The sequence below is a fragment of the Acinonyx jubatus genome, chromosome D3 (assembly GCF_027475565.1).
Source record: "Acinonyx jubatus isolate Ajub_Pintada_27869175 chromosome D3, VMU_Ajub_asm_v1.0, whole genome shotgun sequence".
In the NCBI taxonomy this organism is placed as follows: Eukaryota; Metazoa; Chordata; class Mammalia; order Carnivora; family Felidae; genus Acinonyx; species Acinonyx jubatus.
Genome location: NC_069392.1, coordinates 9,915,147 through 9,935,860, shown reverse-complemented (window position 1 = coordinate 9,935,860; position 20,714 = coordinate 9,915,147). Strand labels below are relative to the sequence as shown.

The 20,714-nt window shown below is 42.5% G+C and overlaps 1 protein-coding gene across 7 annotated transcripts in view; it reads left to right on the top strand.

Annotated features, from left to right (window-relative positions):
- The first annotated feature begins 619 nt into the window (after positions 1 to 619).
- HECTD4 (HECT domain E3 ubiquitin protein ligase 4) overlaps positions 620 to 20,714 on the top strand; it is a 189,407-nt gene continuing 169,312 nt past the window's right edge. For all 7 annotated transcript variants that reach the window (XM_027043892.2, XM_053206225.1, XM_027043891.2 and 4 more), the window contains exon 1: positions 620 to 992. In XM_027043892.2, coding sequence (XP_026899693.1) covers positions 816 to 992 — 177 coding nt within the window. In that variant the 5' untranslated portion in view covers positions 620 to 815. The remainder of the gene's footprint in view (positions 993 to 20,714) is intronic.

Sequence of the window (20,714 nt, the reverse complement as noted above, 5' to 3'; positions counted from 1 at the left end):
TCGAGGGTGGGATCGAACCCACCAACCGGGAGATCATGATCAGAGCCAAAGTTGGCGGCTTAACCGACTGAGCCACTTAGGCACCTCTATTTTCATCAGGTTTTGAGTGCTTATTGTTTCCTAGACATTTTAGTAACTATGAAGTACCTACTGTAAGGCTTTCCCAAGTGCTTGTGAACAAGCGTGCACCGTGCCGGATTTGTGCACGTATCTCATTGAAATGTGAAAGCAGCAGGGAGTGAACCGCTATGTTCTGCCCAGGCTGGGGGCTCTGGCCACTGCAAGGGGTGCACACCTGAGTAGGGAGAGGAGGGGAGGCGGCGGCTTCTCCCGGTGGACAGCAGACCCAGGGCGCCCCCAAACGGCTAGGGGTAGAGGAGGCGGGGAAGGTCAGTCGGAGGGCAAGACCGAGCCAGAGGCGAAGCACCGGTCCTGCAGACCTGTGAGCCCCTGGCGGCCCGGAGTGGGCGGGGCCAGGCGGGTGGGCGGAGCCTGTATTGTCCGCTCCGCAGGGCATGCCGGGAGCCCCGCCCCCAACATGGCGTCTCACTGACAGTTGGCTGCCGAGCGGCAGAGGCGGGTCCTGCTCCTCAGGGCGGCGGCGGTGGCGGCGGGGCTGGGGTCTCCGGGGCCGGGGGTGGGGGGGGATGGCGGATCGGACCGCCTAGGGCGGAGCTGCACAGGCGAGGCGGCGAGCGGGGCGCTGCAGGCGGGCGCGGCGGCTGCTGCTATGGACTGGTGATCTCGGCGGCTCCTGCTCGCATCTCTCCCGGGCCGGGCGGCTGCTCCTCACCGCCAAGCCCTCACCCGGGGCCATGGGCTCATCGGCGGCCGCGGCGGCTGCGGCGGCGGCGGCCGCGGACTCGGCGCAGTGGCTCTCGGTGAAGGAGGAGACCATCTTCCTGCACGACGGGCTGATCCGGGTCACCGACCTGGCCGAGCTGCCCAGCGAGATCCTCGGGGCCCCGGAGGCCGCCGACACCGACCTGGAGGTGAGCGAGGCTGCTCCCCGGCCTCGGCCAGCAGATTAGCCCACCCGCCCCGCATCCTCGGCATCGGGGCCGTCGTCACGCCTCTGCCTCACCCTGACCCTGAGGTCCCCCGAAGGCTGCCCCCGGCAGGTGTGTGGGCGCGGGGCGGACAGGTGGGGGGCCGCGGCCGCAGGTCCGCAGCCCGCCCGCCTCCCTGCCGCCTCGGGGCCTCAAGCCCGCCGGGGACTGCGTTTGTGGTTTCATTCGGAACGTTCCGACACCCGGCATTTTATTAGACTGTCACCCGGCACGGCCTTCACGCTCTGGAGGAGCCACCGGCGCCTCCCCGGCTCGCTCGCTCCCCTCCCCCACGGACCCCCCGGACTCACTTCCAGGGCACACCCAGGTTGCTTAGCTCTGGGGACATTTTAATTTTAACGCTGTACACCTCGCCCTTTTTCATTCCCAGTTCTGTGTGGATTTTTTTTCTCCCGGGGGAGGTTGGTGGCAGCTGTCGGTCCGTGATGGGCAATCCAGCAACTTGTCTGTGCCGTGCCTCGGATTGACACGGGGCCTTTGTCAGGGAAGCGGGCGGTGTGGACAGCGAGGGTGATGCTTCAGGGGCCCTACGTTGCGCTCTCCGCAAAGGGTCACGGGCGCTTTAGGCCTCAAGGCCTTTTTTTTTTTTTTTTTGTGAGCTCGAGGGTCGCCGAGAAGCCGAGGCTTACGGGCCGTGGCAGGTGCAAAAGCAAATCTCCGCAATTGTGATGTCGGGTTTGGGGGCAGAAGGAAACCAAATATGCTCGGTTGATGAGAACTTTCCACCGACTTCACTTGGTTTCGTGTTTGCCTAGAGGTGAGAATACTGGCTGTATCGTTTCATCGAGGCCAGCCAATGCTGACGCTGCACCCCCTCCACTCTGTGGGATGATATTTTGATGTGTAGGTAGCACCGGGGGGTTCATGAAATTCTCAGTGTCGCAAGGAGGACTTTCTGGGGTAGGGCGCGTAGGGCGCGGGGAGGATGGCCTTGTCTTCTGGCTAAAAACGGAATGTGAGGAATCTTTTGTGTTTTGCGGTTTTGCATGCACTTTGGCTTGCAGCACAAGGAACGTTTATAGAAATGGATTAAAACCCATTACTGTGTGTTTCTGGAAACGGTAGCGATCAGATCGCGGTGGCCAAGACGCTTGGGCGTGCTTGAGATGCGAGTGCGTTCCCCTGTGTTTTGTGTCTGGATTTGAGCTGGAGCCTGCAGCATTCCCATTGTGAACTCTTAATTGACTTCCTGGCCACCGAAAAGGGAAGATAACAAGTTGGTAGGGAATTCCTAACATGGAATCGTAGTTTTATTATGTCTCATTTGGGCCTATTCTAGAAAAAGGAAGCGTCTGAGTGTCTTATGGGTTGAAAACTCAAAGGGCATTATGCTATGATGGTGGAATCTTTTTATTTAATTGACTTTGTTGTATCTGAAATGTGGGAAGTGGATGCTCTTTGTTCCTTAGAGACTAAGTTCACGGATCCCACAATTTTATACGTAATGTAGTTTATTTATTTTCAGTATTAAGAAGGTAGGAGTAGTTAAAAATACCTGAGCTATTAAGTTGGCTTTCCTAAGATGTTTACTGCATAAATGTATTGAGTATTTGTCAGCTGTTTCCACAGAAGAATGATCTTCAAGAAAGAACCTCTCTGGCTTGGTGAATTTTAAAACACTCTTAAAGAAAATGTAGGTTCTGACCTCTCAGAAACCAGTATGTGTATGGGTGATAAATATTTATGACTGTCAGTGGTGAAGAACTTTTTTCATTTCTTTCCACGTTATACGGGCTATATAGTATCAGTAGAAATGGATAGCTAAGAATGTTTTTGTCGCTATTAGATTTGTGTTTGTGTGGGCGTACTTGCATTTAGTTATTTAATGACAATCCTAAGCGTATCCTGTGTGTCAAACATCATCTTATTAAGTTCCCCAAAGGATTCTGGTAGTTAAATACTGTTACCCGTTGTAACAACTATAAATGTTACACCCACCGTACAGATGAGGCAAGTAAACGCAGAGTGTGTATGTGACTTGCTCAACATCCCTCACGCGGAGCCAGGACATTAACCCAGGTCTGTTGGTCTCCAACACATCTGCTTCTTATCGTAATCTTCTGCTGTTTTTCCATGCAGTAGGATACTCATATTTGTAATTATTTAAAATTTCGTAACTGGCTAAAGATAGAGTAGTGAACAGGTATCTTTATTCCCTTTCTAGTAATGTGTTCTTTTTCATATTTGAGGAAGCTTAGAAGTGCATCACCTTTTTAAAAACTGACTTTTGAAATGCTGCCACCCCTGCAAAGTCTTCCAAGCCTCTCCTTGCAGTGGACACCTGGCTAACCAGTGGCCATATTTCCACAGGGTTTTCTAGTGACATAGAGTCCTTCAGGTGACGGTTTCGGATCATGACAAATTTGGATTAAGCTGACAAATTTATGGAGAGCCCGGGTGGCTCAGTCAGTTGAGTGTCTGACTTTGGATTTTGGTGCAGGCCGTGATCTCCCAGTTTGTGAGATCAAGCCCCTTGTTGGGTTCTGTGTGGACATCACGGAGCCTGCTTGGGATTCTCTGGTTCCCCCCGCGCCCCACCACCTTTCTTCTCAGAAATAATTAAAAAAACAAACATTTAAGCCAACAAATTTATGATTGGCAAACTTAACGCATACGTGTGCAGTGACTACAGTAGAGTGTCAGAACCTTGCAACAAGAAGGGACCTTGGAGATAAGTGCTTTCCTCATTTTAGAGAGAAGTTATCTGAGATCAGGAGAGGCTATGACTTGGCAGTGAAGCTAGTTATCCTGCCTTTGAATTCCACTGTTCTTTTCACTGTGTAAGTGCTGCTCAAAGTTAAATGTCAATTTCAAAAAAGAACCCATGCTACGAAGTAGATCAACATTGACTTAGCATTTTAATTTAAGCAAGAGCACAACATTTGAATTAAAATTTCTTCCTAGTTAATTCTAAACAGAAGTTTAGAATTTTTTTTTAAGTTTTTTTTTTTTTTTTGGTAATCTCTACACCCAAGGGCAGGTTTGAACTCATGACCCTGAGATCAATGCTCTTCCAACTGAGCCAGCCAGGCCCCCCAGCATTTATTTTTGAAATCAATAAATAGGGTGTAATCAACACATTTCTTCTTGAAGTATTTGTAGAATTCAGCAGTGGGTGGGGCCCACTGTCCTGGGTGTTGAGGACACAGCAGAGGATAAAATAAAATCTTTGTCTTTAAAAAACTTTTATTTTAGTGGGAGGATATAGACAATAACCAGTAATCAAACACATATTATGTATATGTAATATGTCAAATGATAAGTGCTGTGGAGACAAGTATAGGTGGGTAGGAGGAATGGGGAGGAATAGGGAGGAATGGGGGGAAGGGCTCCGTTTCATGTAGGATGGGCAGGACAGGAAAGCACAAGATGGCATTTGAGCAGAGACCTGAAGGAGGAGAGAGTGAGTGTACCATATGGCTCCTGGGGAAAGTACATCCTAGACAGAGGAGCCAAGTCCCTCAGAGGGAAGCATCCTCAGCATCCTTAGTTTGGTGCTCTGAGCCCAGGAAGCCAAGGGGAAGAGGACAGTGATAGGAGATGGAGAGCTTGGGATGCAGATCGAGTAGGGCTGGTAGATGAGGACTTTGAATCCACTGCCGTGGATTAGAAATGCAGAGTGAGGTTTCCTTGGGGTGTTTAAAATAGCTACCTGTGTTTATTTTAATTTTATGTTGTTGGCAGAAAGTGAAAGCATGTAGGAAATAATGTTTTTAAGTGTGAAATAAATATAAATTGAAGAAATTCTTAAGAACTTAAAAATGACAACTCAAATATTGCATTTTGCATTACGTTTCATAGAACGTTAGTCTTTTTGTTTTTCTAAGGGCATTTACAAGAAAAAAAGCAATAGCTTATTTGTGGAAGTTCCAAAAGATTTCCGCTTCCTATCTCATTTTCCTTATAAACTCCAGTGGGGGCAGGCATTGCATGTATGGATGTTGACAGGGAAGCTAATTGACTGTCCCAAATTGGCCAAGATATTTTATACTCTACAGTGGAGATTAATTTGAACTCAGGCATTTTGGTTAGTGTTCTGGATTTTTCATTCTGTTTATAAGGACCCACCCCATACCTGCATACTCACACCAATTCAGAAGACTTGAACATGAATGTTCAGGGCAACTTTATTTGTGCTTGCCCAAAACTGGAAAAAACAATCTAAACATCCACCAAAAGGTGAATGGATAAACAAGTGCGATTTATACTGAGTGGAAGAAGCTAGACGAACAGGAATTCATCTTGTAAGATTCCACTTATATGAAATTCTAGAAAATGCAGACTCATTTATAGTGACAGGAAGCAGGTCAGTGGTTGCCTGGGAATGAAGGTGGGTTGGAAGGGATGGGAAAAGGGGTTATAAAAAAGCACGAGGAAACTTTTGGGTGATGGATGTGCTCCCTGTTTTGATTATGGTGATGGATTTATGGTTGTATATATACATAGGTCAAAACTCATCAAAGTGTACGTTTTAATTGTATGCAGTTTACTGTATGCCTGTTTGATCTCACTAAAACAAACAAACAAACAAACAAACAAACTCCACACAAGCCCAGTATGCTTTACTGATACTATCTAGGAAATGAACTCAGGAGGATTTTTTGTTTGTTGTTTTACTAAGTAAGGGAGGAGTTGATCATCTGGAATAAGTTAAGGCTTTTTTTTTTTTTTTTAATGTTTGTTTATTTTTGAGAGAGAGAGAGAGAGTGAGCAGGGGAGGAGCAGAGAGAGAGGGAGACATAGAATCAGAAGCAGGTTCTAGTCTCAGCTGTCAGCACAGATCCTGACATGGGGCTCGAACCCACAAACCATGAGATTATGACCTGAGCCAAAGTCAAGACACTCAACTGACTGAGCCACCCAGATGCCCTGGAATAAGTTAAGGCTCTGAATACTTAGGATACACTCACATGAAACCTTTGAGATGATAATTTAGATTTATAAATGTTGATGTCTTCTCCTAGGAAGATACCACCAGCCTTTTTATCTTTTGGTCAGAATGCTTTGGAAGGGGCTTATGTACTTTTATAGAATTCCAAATTCTCAATTGGGAAGAGTTAATGAATAAGTGAATAAAACTACCTTTGCTCACCAGTAGAATTAATTACCATGTAATTAATGAGCACTGAAAGAAGAGGGGCGCCCAGTCGGTTAAGTGTCCGACTTCAGCTCAGGTCATGATCTCACGGCTTGTGAGTTGAAGCCCTGCACAGAGCCTGCTTCGGATCCTCTGTCTGCTTCTCTCTATGCCCCTCCCTGCCCCCAAATAAATAAACTTAAAAAAAAAAAAGAAAGAAAGAAAGAAAGAAAGAAAGAAAGAAAGAAAGAAAGAAAGAAAGAAAGGAGCACTGGAAGAAGAGCTGGTGAGCTTGGACAAATGGCTCAAGCAGCTCTCAGGTTTGTCTGGTTAGCTATAAAGTTAGAATGAGGTACCTGAGGACTGTGGGAGGCAGAATTACCTAGAGGTCAAAGTCAGGTTTGAAGAGTCAGACTGGGACTGAAGTTCCAGCTCTGCCCCTTACCGGCTGTGTGACTTTGGGCAAATGCCACGCCTTTAGTAATCCCTGGTTTCTTCTTCCACTGCAACTTCTCTGTCATCATTGTCCCCACCTCTACTTACCACCCTGACCACAGTGTCAGCATGTTGTGTGCTAGGCTTTGTGCCAAGCACTTGACACCCATGATCTCATTCAGCACTCACAAAAACCTTCTAAGGTTGTTACTATTGTTACCCTTACTTTACAAATGAGGAGACAGTGGCACAGAAATGAAGTAGCTTGACAAAGGTCATACAGTGAGTAGCAAAGCTGGTCTGACTCTAGCCCAGGGTCCAGGCTTTAAAATCATGTTTAACTGTCTCATCATCTGTAAGAGGAGAGCAATAACAGGGTTAACGTAAGGACCAGATAAGGAGGGATGTGCTTATTTATATACTTACAGTGTATGAACTGCCTTTATAAGGTGCTACATTGTTGGGAAGTTATTGCATATTCAGTCAGCTGAGCATTGTATATGAAAGCAAAACTGTGCCTTCAACAGGATTTTATTTTCTTGTAGTGGACAGTGGAGATGGTAGGGTTTTTGTGTGTGTATGATGCCTCTGGAATTTTCTTCCTTCCCAATTGTTTGCAGTATGGCTAGACAGATGAGATAACATTTCAGTTTTCCTCCAATTGGATGTCTAAGCTCTTGCTAAATAAATCAGTTTTGATTATTATCTGTCTTCTTGGCTTCCATATTGACTGTCACAAAATGCCACCTGTTGGCCAGGGCTACTGGGTGGATTGTCATGCACCTGTTCTTTCCCAAGTAATAAGTTACCTGTGGCGATAATTATGAAAGGCATGTCAAGTCCCGAAAGGGCCCCGTGCTTTCTCCTCCCTCCCCTTTTTCCATCTTGTTTTACAACGGTACTTGTGGGATGAACACAAGGAGTGACGTCTGCTTCCTAAGATGTTTAGTCAATAGTTCTAGACAAATGTAAATAACAGCAGGTGACCAACTATGGGACAAATGCATAGTTACTTCAAAAGGAGAGAAGACTGCGGATATTATATAACTGCTACTTTGATCTTGAATTTTTTAACACAATTTATGTATCCATCAAACAATCTTTTTAATTTAAATTTAAATTAAGAATTTTTTTCAATTAAAAAAATTTAAAACGGAGGTGCCTGGGTGGCTCAGTCAGTTAAGCATCTCTTTTTTTGTTTTTTTTAAAAAAAAGTTTTTTTCTCAGAAAGTGGTAGTTTCTTTTGTTTTTTTTTTTTTTAATGTTTATTTATTTTTGGGACAGAGACAGAGTGCATGTGGGGGAGGGGCAGAGAGAGAGGGAGACACAGAATCTGAAACAGGCTCCATGCTCTGAGCTGTCAGCACAGAACCTGACGTGGGGCTCAAACCCACGGACCGCGAGATCATGACCTGAGCCGAAGTCGGATGCTAAACTGACTAAGCCACCCAGGCACTCCAAGCATCTGACTCTTGATTTCAGCTCAGGTCATGATCTCATGGTCGTGAGATTGAGCCCTGAGTTGGGCTCTGCACTGAGTGTGGACCCTGCTTGGGATTCACTCTCTCCTCTCTCTCTCTGCCCTCTGTCAAAATAAATAAACATTAAAAATGTATTATTATTATTTGTTTATTAAAAAAATTTTTAATGTTTATTTATTTATTTTGAGAGACAGAGACAGAGCATGAGCAGGGGAGGAGCAGAGAAGAGGGAGACACAGAATCTGAAGCAGGTTCCAGACTTCAGAGCTGTCAGCACAGAGGCCAATGTGGGGCTCGAACTCACAAACCGTGAGATCATGACCTGAGCTGAAGTCGGACGCTTAACTGACTGAGCCACTCAGACGCCCCCTCCCCAAAATTTTTTAAATGAATACATGAATACATCCTCATAAAAAGTAGAAAAACAGGGGTGCCTGGTGGCTCAGTCAGTTAAGCATTCAACTTTTTAAAAAATTTTTGTAACATTTATTTATTATTACCATTTTTTAAATGTTTATTTATAATTAAGAGACAGAGAGAGACAGAGCATGGGAGGGGCAGAGAGAGGGGGAGACACAGAATCCCAAGCAGGCCCCAGGCTCTGAGCTGTCAGCACAGAGCCTCACGGGATCGAACCCACGAACCGTGAGATCATGACCTGAGGTGAAGTCAGTCACTTACCTCACTAAGCCACCCATGTGCCCCTCGTTTTGTAACTTTTTAAACTAAATGGTATGTTTTAACCTTCCTATATCTCTCTATATAGATCTACCGCATTTTTTTTTTTTTACAGCGTTTTTCTTTTTTTTAAGTTCTGCTTGGGACTCCCGAAATACTGGTTTATTTAGCCATTCCCCGACTGATGGGTGTATTAGCTTCCTGTTGCTATACTAACAAATCATCGCAAACTTAGTGGCTTAAAACAACACAAATTTGTTCTTACATTTACTCTTACGTTTCTGGAAACCGGAAGTTCAGAATGAGTCTCACCGGGTCCAAGTCCGCTGTGGGTACGTCTGGCTCCTTCTGCGGGTTCTAGGGGAGAATCTGTTCCCTGGCCTTGACCACAACTTCTAGTGGCTCCTTCCTCCGTCTTCAGAGTGTGTCAGTCTGGTCTCTGGCCTGTCATCACAGGTCTTGTTTAATGGGCTCCTCCAGCATCCCTTTTGTAAGGACCTTTGGAGTCCCTTTCCCCCCCAGATAATCCAGGGTAATCTCTCCATCTCAAGATCCTTAATTTAATCACATTTGCAGAATCCCTTTTGCCATCCAACATCACTTTTACGGGTTCTGGGGATTAGGACTTAAATATCTCGGTAGGGAGCATTATTCAGGTTACCACAATGGGTATTTTGGTTGTTTTCAGTTTTTCACTATGAAAATTGGTCCTTCAGTACCTACCTTGCATGTCTGTTGTGCACATGTTGGAATATTTCTCTCCAGTGGCTCCTGAGAAGTAGAATTGCTGGGTCATAGGTGACCATTTTAAGTTTTATTTATTTATCTTTTTAACTTTTTTTTTTAACGTTTATTTATTTTTGAGACAGGGAGAGACAGCATGAACGGGGGAGGGTCTGAGAGAGAGGGAGACACAGAATCCGAAACAGGCTCCAGGCTCTGAGCTGTGAGCACAGAGCCCGACGCGGGGCTCGAACTCACGGACCGCGATATCATGACCTGAGCCGAAGTCGGATGCTTAACCCACTGAGCCACCCAGGCGCCCCTTTTTTAAGTTTTAATAGATATTGCCAAATTGCTTTCCAAAGTGACTGTTTTAGTTTATACTCCTGAGTGACAGTGTTTGTTAGGACCCCTTTTCCTTACACCCTCATAGAGATTATTCTAGAACTCATGGATTTGCTTGATTTTATTATTTGCTTAAGCCAATGGCTTTTGCTCTGTAAGAGGAAGCCAGTAGATGTAATTGGGTACCTGGGAATGCATGCTGAACCATGGTCAGCTGAAAGAAGCCAGAGTGTTCGGTTAGTGCTGCCTCGCTGTTATCCCTGCGCTTCAGAGGACCTCTCTTGTGGCTTGATCTTCCTTGTCTTCTGACATCCACTCGTTTTGGTCAGTAATCCAGTTAATCAGACCATGTGCATGTTTAGGCAGGACAGAGCAACTTCTTATTTTGATGATCTGGGGATGCTGCCAGAGGCCAGCATTGCCAGGGAGCTGCCCGCTCTGGGAAGAGACACCCTGGCCCCTGAAGTGTGTTCTTAGTGCATGGTAGTTGTTAGGTAGACTGTTTCGACTCAGATTGTCTTAAAATTTTCTTTTATGTGCAGCTACTTCTCTCTCCTTTTCTTTTTTTTTTAACTGTATGAAAAGGGACTCCTGGGTGGCTCAGTCGGTTGTGTCCGACTTCGGCTCAGGTCATGATCTCATGGCTCATGGGTTTGAGCCCCATATCGGGCTCTGTGCTGACAGCTTAGAGCCTGGAGCCTGCTTCGGATTCTCTGTCTCCCTCTGTCTGCCCCTCTGCTGCTTGGATTGTCTGTCTCTCTCTCTCTCAAAAATAAATAAATGTTAAAAATTTTAAAAATAAATAAACTATGAAAAATACTTGATATTAACTTTTAATTTAATTTCATTAATTGATTGTATTTTTATGTTATGCAAAACTTTTTTGCTTGTAAAGAAGTAAAAAATGAGTGTTGTAAACAGAGAAACACCCATATGTGTAAAAGAGAAAAGAAGTATCCTTTGATTGTACCATCCAGAAATAGTCATATTAATTAATTTTTTACTATTTCCTTCAGTTCACATTTTTATATATAAACAAAATTGAGATTATATACTATACACAGTTTTGTATCCTTTAATCACTTATTGGGAGCAATTTTGTCAAATTAGACTTAAAAATATACATTTTTTCTGTGTATTTACTTTTTACTGAATTTGTTAATGTCACAGAGTTCTTGCACTCCCAAACTGTGGCTGAGAATTTAGAGAAAGAAATGATACATGGACAGCCTCACCCACCCATCATATAGTATATTAAAACTTGATTCATGTACATTTTTATAATTTCAAAATAAAAACATAATTTTTGGGGGGCGCCTGTGTGGCTCAGTTGGTTGAGCATCCGACTTCGGCTCAGGCCATGATCTCACGGTTCGTGGGTTCGAGCCCCGCGTCGGGCTCTGTGCTTACAGCTCAGAGCCCGGAGCCTGCTTCGGATTCTGTGTCTCCCTCTCTCTGTGCCCCGTCCCCACTCATACTCTGTCTCTCTCTCCCTCAAGAATAAATAAAACATTAAAAAAAAAAATTTAAAAACATAATTTTTTTTAGGGGCACCTGGGTGGCTCAGTTGGTTAAGTGTCCAACTTCAGCTCAGGTCATGATCTCATGGTTTATGAGGTTCAAGCCTTGCATCGCGGAACCTGACTGGGACTCTCATTCTCTCCCTCTCTCTCTCAAAATAAATAAATAAGCTTAAAAATAAAAACTTTATTTATTTATTTATTATTGTTATTTTTTAAAGTAATCTCTACATCCAACGTGGGGCTTGAACACATGATCCTGAGATCAAGAGTTGAATGTTTTACCAACTGAGCTAGCCAGGTGCTGCCTAAAGACATAATTTTTAATGGCTACATAGTAATTTATAAACATAATTTTTAGTGGCTACATAGTAATTTATTCATGTACTATAGTTGTCTTGTACCTTACTGCTTTCTCCTCACATCTGCTATTTTTTTTTAAGTTTATTTATTTATTTATTTATTTAATCTCTACACCTATTGTGGGGCTTGAACTCACGATCCTGATCAAGAGTGATCAAGAGTCACATGTTCTTCCAGCTGAGCCAGCCAGGCTCCCCACATCTGTTATTAAAAATATTTTTTTTTAATGTTTATTTTTATTTTATTTATTTATTTTTAAATTTTTAAAATGTTTTATTTATTTCTGAGAGACAGAGACAGAGAGAGAGAGAGAGACAGAATATGAGCGGGGGAGAGGCAGAGAGAAAGGGAGACATCCCATGAAGCAGGCTCCAGGGTCTGAACTGTTACCACAGAGCCCAACGTGGGGCTTGAACCTGTGAACCATGAGATCATGACCTGAGCCAAAGTCAGACGCTTAACCGACTGAGCCACCCAGTTGCCCCTAATGTTTATTTATTTTTGAGAGAGAGAGACAGACAGACAGAGCACGAGTGGGGAAGGGACAGAGAGAGGGAGACACAGAATTGGAAGTAGGCCCTAGGCTCTAAGCTGTCAGCACAGAGCCCAGTGTGGGACTTGCACCCATGAACTGCGAGATCATGACCAGAGCCGAAGTCGGAGGCTTAATCAACTGAGCCACCTAGGAGCCCCAGCCACATCTGTTATTTTAAAGATAATTCCAGGGGCACTAGACTGGCTCAGTTGGCTAAGTGTCTGACTCTTCATTTCAGCTAAGTTCATGGTTTCATGGTTTGTGAGATGGAGCCTCACCTTGGATAATTCCAGATTATAGGAGGCCAAAAATGTTTTAGTGTTTATTGTTATTTGTTTGGTAAGGTTTGGTAAATTATACATTTGTAGTAATTATTAGTGTGTTTCTGCGATCCATTACTACAGGCAGTTTATAATTTAAGGGGATTTTTATAGTGCTGTATGATTCCTCTCCCGATAATGTTGAATGTTTCTGTGGAGCTTTGAGTTTATAAAGTGCTATTAAGAATAATTGTAGAATAATTAATGTTCCATGATGGGACACTTGGGGTGGACACGCTTGAATCCCTCGTGTTTCTACTGAAACCTGCGGTTGGCTGAATTACTAGGTCATAACACAGTTTGTAGCAATTTTAGATTAACAACAAGGAGATGCGTAATTTGCAAACCATTTTATGCAAATTGTAGGTTTAGTAATGCTGATAACTACAGATGCATCATTCAAGTAGTGGTTTTACACCAACAAAATATTAACGTTTAGCGTGTATTTGTAATGGATCTTTCCTGTGTTTACTATATTGGCTTTGTGCTTTGTAGTTTGCATTACTGATTTCAAAAGAGCACTAATATAATAGATGTAACCATTTACAGGACAGGATAGAAAATCTGGACCTCCTATCTCTGTTCACATGGTTGCTTTTCTTACTGTTGAAATAAAATAATTAAGAATGTTAAAGGAAAAGCTGTGTCAACATATTTTCATCTAAACAGTGGTAGATAATAGAAGAAATGAAGTATTCTTGATTCTGATTCCTTCGTGATTATCTAGTTGTGGTGTAGCTCAACAACAACTACTGGTTTATTTAATGGAGAAAGGAGCAAATGACGAAAAGTAAAAATACATAAGGGGGACTTTGGAGGAAGCATTTTTGGATGAGCTTATAATAAAAAAAAAAGTTTGCCTTTCCCTCAGGGGTTCTGAACCTGAAAATAGAATCCGGGCACCATCTATAAGAGTGCAGGGGGTCTGTTAAGTAGGATGGGGAAAACTGTATCTTTATTTACTCATACCTAAGGTGAAATTCAGCATTCTCTTCAAATATGAATGTAGTCAACGAACCCCAGTGGTACTGATAGAACCTGTAACTTTGTACAACGAACACAAATCATAGCTATTTTCATATCATATTATAGATGTTGAACATATCTTGAAATATTGTTTATGCTCACCATCACTTAGAAATTATGGTAAATTGGGGTTCCTGGGTGGCTCATTCGGTTAAAACATCGGACTGTTGATTTCAGCTCAGGTCAGGATCTCACTGTTCGTGAATTTGAGCTCCACATCGGGCTCTGCGCTGGGCCTGGAGTCTGCTTAAAATTCTCTCTCTCTCCCTCTCTCTCTCTCTCTCTTTCTCTCCCCCTCCCTCCTTCCCTCCCTCTGCCTCTCTCCTGCTCACCTGTGCATGCTCTCTCTCTCTCTCTCTCAGAATAAATAAATAAGAATTAAAAAAAATATGCTCATGTTAGAGTTTGGTGTTCAGTGTACTAAGAATGAAGTTCCTGTGCTGATAGCACAAATAAAGCATTTTGGTAACTGTATTTCAGTATGCTGTAATTGGCACTTCTAATGCTATGTATTTTATTTTACATATTTGCAAATGTTATCTGAGACGGGTCCACAGGCTTCACTGAAAGCAAGTGGTGAAGGGCCCTGAGATAGCCTCTCTTGCTCCCAGCATCTCTCCTGTTGTAGTTCAAGTTTGCTGAAGACGAGCATAGTTTTGCAATTTTCTGAAATAAAAGTGACCACATTTTTGACACTCTTTAGTATTTTTTTGGTAGAAAATGTTATCCTACAAATTTTTCTATTACTTACTGCCTGCAAGCTATTAACTAGTAGTAGTTCTCTTGTATAATCTGATTTTTGTCCATTTGCCCAGCACGTGTCATTAAGGAAGCTGTTTTTTAAGAAAGTAACATATCTGCTAAAAAAATGACAAGAAATTCTTTTGAAATAGAACAGGTTTTTTTCCCCACCATATTTTGGGTTTTCCCCCCTTGTCTGGGGAGAACGTTTGTCGGCTGAAGTTATGTGAATAAAAATTCATTAAATAAAACTCATTAATATGCTTTATATCAGGATCTTACACTGCTAGTAAAGAACTATTTTTTGAAAAGTGTATTTATCTATTTGGGGTGTGGAGGGGTAGGGAGAGGGAGGGGGCAGAGAGAGAGAGAGAGAGAGAGAGAGAGAGAGAGAGAATCCCAAGTAGGCTCTGCGCTCCCACTCACAAATTGGATCCTGAGATCGTGACCTGAGCTGAGATCAAGAGTTGGATGCTTAACCGACTGAGCCACCCAGGTGCCCCTCTTTTTATGTTTTTAAATATAACTACTGGAAAATATTAAATTCCACTTATGTCTAACCTATTTCTATCGGACAGTACTTCTTTATACAGAGGTCAGCAAACTATGGCCATACCTTAGGGTCACATCCAGCAGTCTCTTTTTTTGTTTCATTTTTAAAAAATATTTATTTGTTTTGAGAGAGAGCGTGAGCAGGGGAGGGGCAGAGAGAGAAGGAGAGAGAGAATTCTAAGCAGGCTCTTCACTGTCAGTGCAGAGCCCAATGCAGGGCTCAGTCCTACCAATCGTGAGATGGTGACCTGAGCCAAAATCAAGAGTCAGACACTCAACCGATGGAACCACCCAGGTACTCCAGTAGTCTGTTTTTATAAATAAAGTTTTATTGAGACAAAACCAGTTCATTAGTTTACATATGGTCTGTCTTCATGCCACCGTGCAGAGTTGAATGGTTGTGACAGAGACCTTATGACCAGCAAGCCTTCTGGGGATTTTCATTTATACGCTTTTCATTTCATCCTTTCAGTGGTTCTGTGAAGCAGTAGAGGAGATACTATTTTAGGAAAAAAAGGCTTTGAGAAGCCGAGTCATTTGTCCAAGGTCATGCAATTAGGTAGTGCTAGGGTTAGGAATCTAGTTCTGAGTGATTTTCTACTCTACCTCTGCTATTTAGGTAGCACTTGAGTTTGATAACGTGTTATCTCTGAGACAGTAGTTAATGGCTATTATTTTAACTAAGAGCTACACAGCCAGGTCTACAGGCTACCAGAGAAATCTTCCTAAAGCACAGTTACCTTGACTTTTTGCCCAGACTGTCTATGGCTTCCAATTTCCTGCAACTAAAGTAATAATTCAAGGTAGCTATGATTTGGTTCCATTCTACCTTTCCAACCTTTTATCTCATCACTCTCTATCTCCCCAGGAACCATATATTTCACAAGCTCACTTTCTATATTCTCTCCTACGCAGTCTTGGCTTATGAGGTCCCGTCGCTCTGGGAAACCCCAACTCCAACTTTTAGAACCCTACTCTATTCTTTAACATGCAGATCAAATGCCACTCCTCCACGAAACTTTCATGGTGCCTACAGTTAGAAGCTGTCACCCTCTCTCTGTATTTCTGTAGCACTGCCTTATAAAGTCATGTATTTGTTTGCTTGATCTCCCTTACTACATTATAATCTCTCGGAGGGCAGCTACTTCATAGTATACATCATGGTGTACCTACTAATATAGTTCAAACATTAGATGTGGATTGAACTGAATGCTAGAAAGGGTATTTAGGACAAATTTGAAAGGGTGAGATTTAATAATACCATGTGTTGAGGATACAAGTTAATGGAGAATAAGAATAGGTAATTGTTTTTGATGAACTAAAATAGTGTAGGTAAGACTTTAGGAATTTTAATTGCAGTTATGCTTTGCAATTTGTTTTTTGTTTATTTGTTTTTTATGCTTTGCACTTGAGATATGAAGAATGTTGTTAATGCTGGAATATGGATAAGCAACATGGAGTTAAAACCTTTGAATTTGTATACAGCCTAACAAATTTTGCATACAGAATAATGAATTCGTGAGGGATTTTTGAAAACAGCTACATTAGATAGAGTTAATTGAAAATACCTTGTTTTGATCATCATTCTAAAAATCTTATGAATTTGGATGAATATTTGTTTAACTTAGTTGTTTTATGGTTAGGTAGTGAACTTGAGCACTATTTGTTTTTAAGATCTTATTTTTAAGTAACCTCTGCAACCCAACATGGGGCTTGAACTCACAACCCCGAGATCAAGAGTTGCATACTCTACCCACCAAGCCAGCCGGGTGCCCTGAACTTGAGCATTATTATATTTATTTTGAACATTTCCATGTAGAGATTTTTTTCTCCAGGGATTCCAGTGAACTATGTCCATTTACCAGCTTTTATTGAATGACAGTGCTTGAAGACTGGAACTGTTACAAAGTTATTTTATGTAATTTAGTAAAATCTAGTTACTGATTAGCATAATAAGGCTGTTAGGCATAATTTATTTAAAACATTATAAAGCAATCTATAGGGGTGCCTGGATGGTCAGTCGGTTGAGCGTTGACTTTGACGCAGGTCATGATCTCACAGTTCTTGAGTTCGAGCCCTGCATCAGGCTCTACCCTAGCAGCACAGAGCCCATTCAGATCCTCTGTCCCCCTTTCTCTCTGCCCCTTCCCTGCTGGTTCTCTCTCTCTTTCTCTCAAAATAAATAAATAAACTTTAAAAAAATTATAAAGTACTTTAAAAATTTTTAATTAAAATGTTAGAATTTTAGAAAATTTCAGGACATCTGCCTGACTCATTTGGTAGAGCATGCCACTTGATCTCAGGGTTGTGAGTTCGAGCCCCACATTGGATGTAGAGATTACTTAAAAATGAAATCTTTTAACAAAGAATTTTAGAAAATTTGCGAGACATAAGAACACGAAGAAGAAAATAAAATCACTTGTATTACTACCATCTACAGATAAGTATAGTTCATATTTTCCTCCAGACATTTTTGTATGCATGTACCCTTACAGACATCTTCTAGGCATTTAGGTTCATTGTGTATACATTTCGTGCCTTGTCCTTTTTACTTAACCTTGATGTCATTTAGGGGACATTCCTCCGTTCTCAATATGGTTGAGAATATAGTTTTTAATACCTGCATAGAATTAAAGTCTGCATGGCATTTCATTATATGAATGTGCCACGATTTATTTGTCCAATCCTCTCTTTGGGTAGTTAGTCAATTCTGTTGAAAAGTTTTAAAAGTTAGAGAAATAGCCTTTATAAATAGTGAGACTCTTCTCTTTCAAGTAGGCCACACATATATAACCATCTAGGGTTATTTGCCATAAGTCAGAATGTGAGCCTTCAGAACTGTGCTCTAACTGTATACAATGATAGCAGTGTTTGTTCATTTTTATATGCATAAAGTTCATATTTCCTGTCATGTAATAGAATGCATAAATTATATGTGTGGTCTGTGGTTTCAAGGGGTGCTTTATTTAATTAAAACTTTTAGGAGAGCAACACGTGGTTCAAGATTTCAAAGGTTGAAAAGGAGATTCAGGGAGTGCCTGGGTGGCTCAGTCAGCTAAGTGCTGGGTAAGGGACCAACTCTTGATTTTGGCTCAGGTCATGATCTCATGATTTATGGGATTAAGCCCTGTGTCAGGTGTGCTGAGCACAGAGCCTACTTAGCATGTGTGTTCTCTCTCTGTCTCTCTCTCTCACACATACACACACACTTAAATTTTTAAAAATTAAGAAAAAAAAAAAGAAAGAAAATAAATTCAGGGAAAGGTCTTCCTAGCTTTGTCTCCTCAGCAGCAGCCAGGGTAGTGAGCTGGTCTGTGTCCCTCAGAGGTGTCCAAGCAGATGCACAGCAGATCCGCCTCTGACCTCGACTTCTGCTGTGTCCCCTTCTTCCCTTCATTCCGCTGCAGCCACCTTGGCCTTCTGGTGTTTGTCATGAATCAGGCTGGCAGGGCCCAAATGTTCCCTGCCCCAGGGCCTTTGTTTGTCTCCCTGGACAGAATAAGCCTCCATAAGGCAACAGTCCACACAGGGGATGGTATTTTTGAAACTTTTAAAGTATGAAATAATCGGAAACTTGACGTATTAGAAAACAAAAACAGCCATATTGCCAATGGCAGCTTTAGTTCTCTTAGCAGACCAGTGGGAAAGTTTTGAAATGACTCAAATAATGAATCCTTTTAGATGCATAGTTATATGCTTAGCACAGTTCTACAGAGTACAGATCGATACTTCGAGTACCATGTTTAAGGAAACAGAGGACTTTTAGTCCAAAGGTTCTCTGGTTGCAAGACTGTGTGGTAATTCTACATAATTGGGTGGGTGGGGGCATCCAGTGCCCATTTGGTGCTGAAATGTCACCCTTCCTGCTTCTGGAGTTAAACAGATACTTACACGATAAACAAATACGTGTTTTGCACAGGACTGGTTTTTATTATTATTTTTTTAGGTTTATTTATTTTGAGAGAGAGAGTGAGCGTGCGCGCGCGCGCGCGCACACACACACACACACACACACACACACACACAGCAGAGCGGGGGAGGGGCAGAGAGAGGGAGAGAGAGAATCAATCCCAAGCACTGTCACCTGGGAGACTGGTGCGGGGCTTGATCCTTGAACGGTGAGTTCATGACCTGAGCTGAAACCAAGAGTTGGATGCTTAACCAACTGAGCCACCCAGGTGCCTGGCACAGGACTGTTTTTGTTTTGTTTTGTTTTGTTTTTGAATGTTTATTTATCTTGAGAGAGAGAGAGAGAGAGAGGGCACAAGCAGGGGAGGGTCAGAGAGAGAGGAGCAAGAGAATCCCAAGCAGGCTTTGTGCTGTTAGCACGGAGCCCAATGTGGAGCTCCATCTCCTGAACCGTGAGATTGTGACCTGAGCCAAAACCAAGTAGGATGCTTAACCGACTGAACCACCCAGGTGCCCCAGGACTGGTTTTTAAAAGCATGTAAAATGCTATAATTATATGGCACTTTCTCTGCCTGTTGTTTTTAGAATATCTGCATGTTAACCTGTGGGGCCATACAGAATATGGTACCCTTTGGGATTTAAAGAAGGAAAGTGTACTGAGTGCGGTATTAGATAAATAAACTGGGACCTCAAAATGCAGGAGCCTTCAGGGGATGTGTGGACACAGAGCGAGCCTAGTGGTCAATCTTTTTGGCTTTGGCATTGACACATCGAGCCAACTTTTAGCCCAGCTCTGCCACCTGTCAGAACTTCCACTTCTTGGCTATAAGATATTTTAAGCTCTTTTTCATGACTTAGACTTAATTATCACTATGTGTGATTTCCAGAAACTGATTGGTAAGACAAGTGCACCTCCGCCCTGAATGCTCCCAAGTGAATGTTCTTGCAGTTGGCATTTTCTCCCTCCTGCTCGCCCACAACTCCTCACCCTTGGGGTCCGCCTCCCGGTTAAATTCTCATTGCTTTCCTCTGAGCTTACGCTCCTGTCTTTTTCATCGCCTTTCGTCTTTCAGTCACTCCATGGGTGTGACAAAAATGGCTGTCCTTAGGCAACCAGTCACGTCACATCTTCAGCATTCAGAATCTTGAAGTTTGTGGGGCTGAAAGGATCTTAGTATCATTTAATCCAGCTTTTTTTCAGAGGTCCTTTAACCTATTGTGGTCAGTACTAAACGACAGAGGCTTTAAAAGTACTTTGGAAAATAAATAGGTTGCATATAGAGCAGTGCTACTCACAGTTTGGTCTGCATACCATGAGCCCATAATGACAAGAGAAGTACAGAAATTGAGAGTGAAGCATTTAGAAACATAACAGTTTGGCGGGCTGATTTTGTATCTGTTGAACACAGTAAACTTGGGACTTGTAGTTTGTGTCTTTTTTTTTTCACATTATTTTTGTAGTAACTTTTTAATTGTATTTCACAAAAGATTTGTTCTGCAGTGGATTAGAAAACAACAACAACAACAACAGCCTGGTTCTTTACCTCAGACAGTTTGAGAAGCACTGATATAGGATATTTAACACAGTGTTTGGCACATAGTAGGCTCTCAAAAACCAATAGCTTGCTCATGTCTTCAAAGTGTGCATTTACTTTGGGTAAGGATGCTAGAAATCTGAGTAGCAGGTAAAGGAAATATTATTTTATAGAAATGAGGTGATTAAAATTGGTAATGCTGTTTTTCAAATACAAGTAATGCAGTTTTTTCCTTTTTAAACGTAGCCTGTACATTGAAGAGCGATTTATACATAGTAGAAAGCTAATTTATATTTTCACTGATTCTTGGAGATACTTTATAACATTTAACGTGCTATCCATACCCTCAGCTCTGCAAGGTTGGGGGAAAGATCTGTTGAAAAGCACTCAGGTTTTGTCAGCTT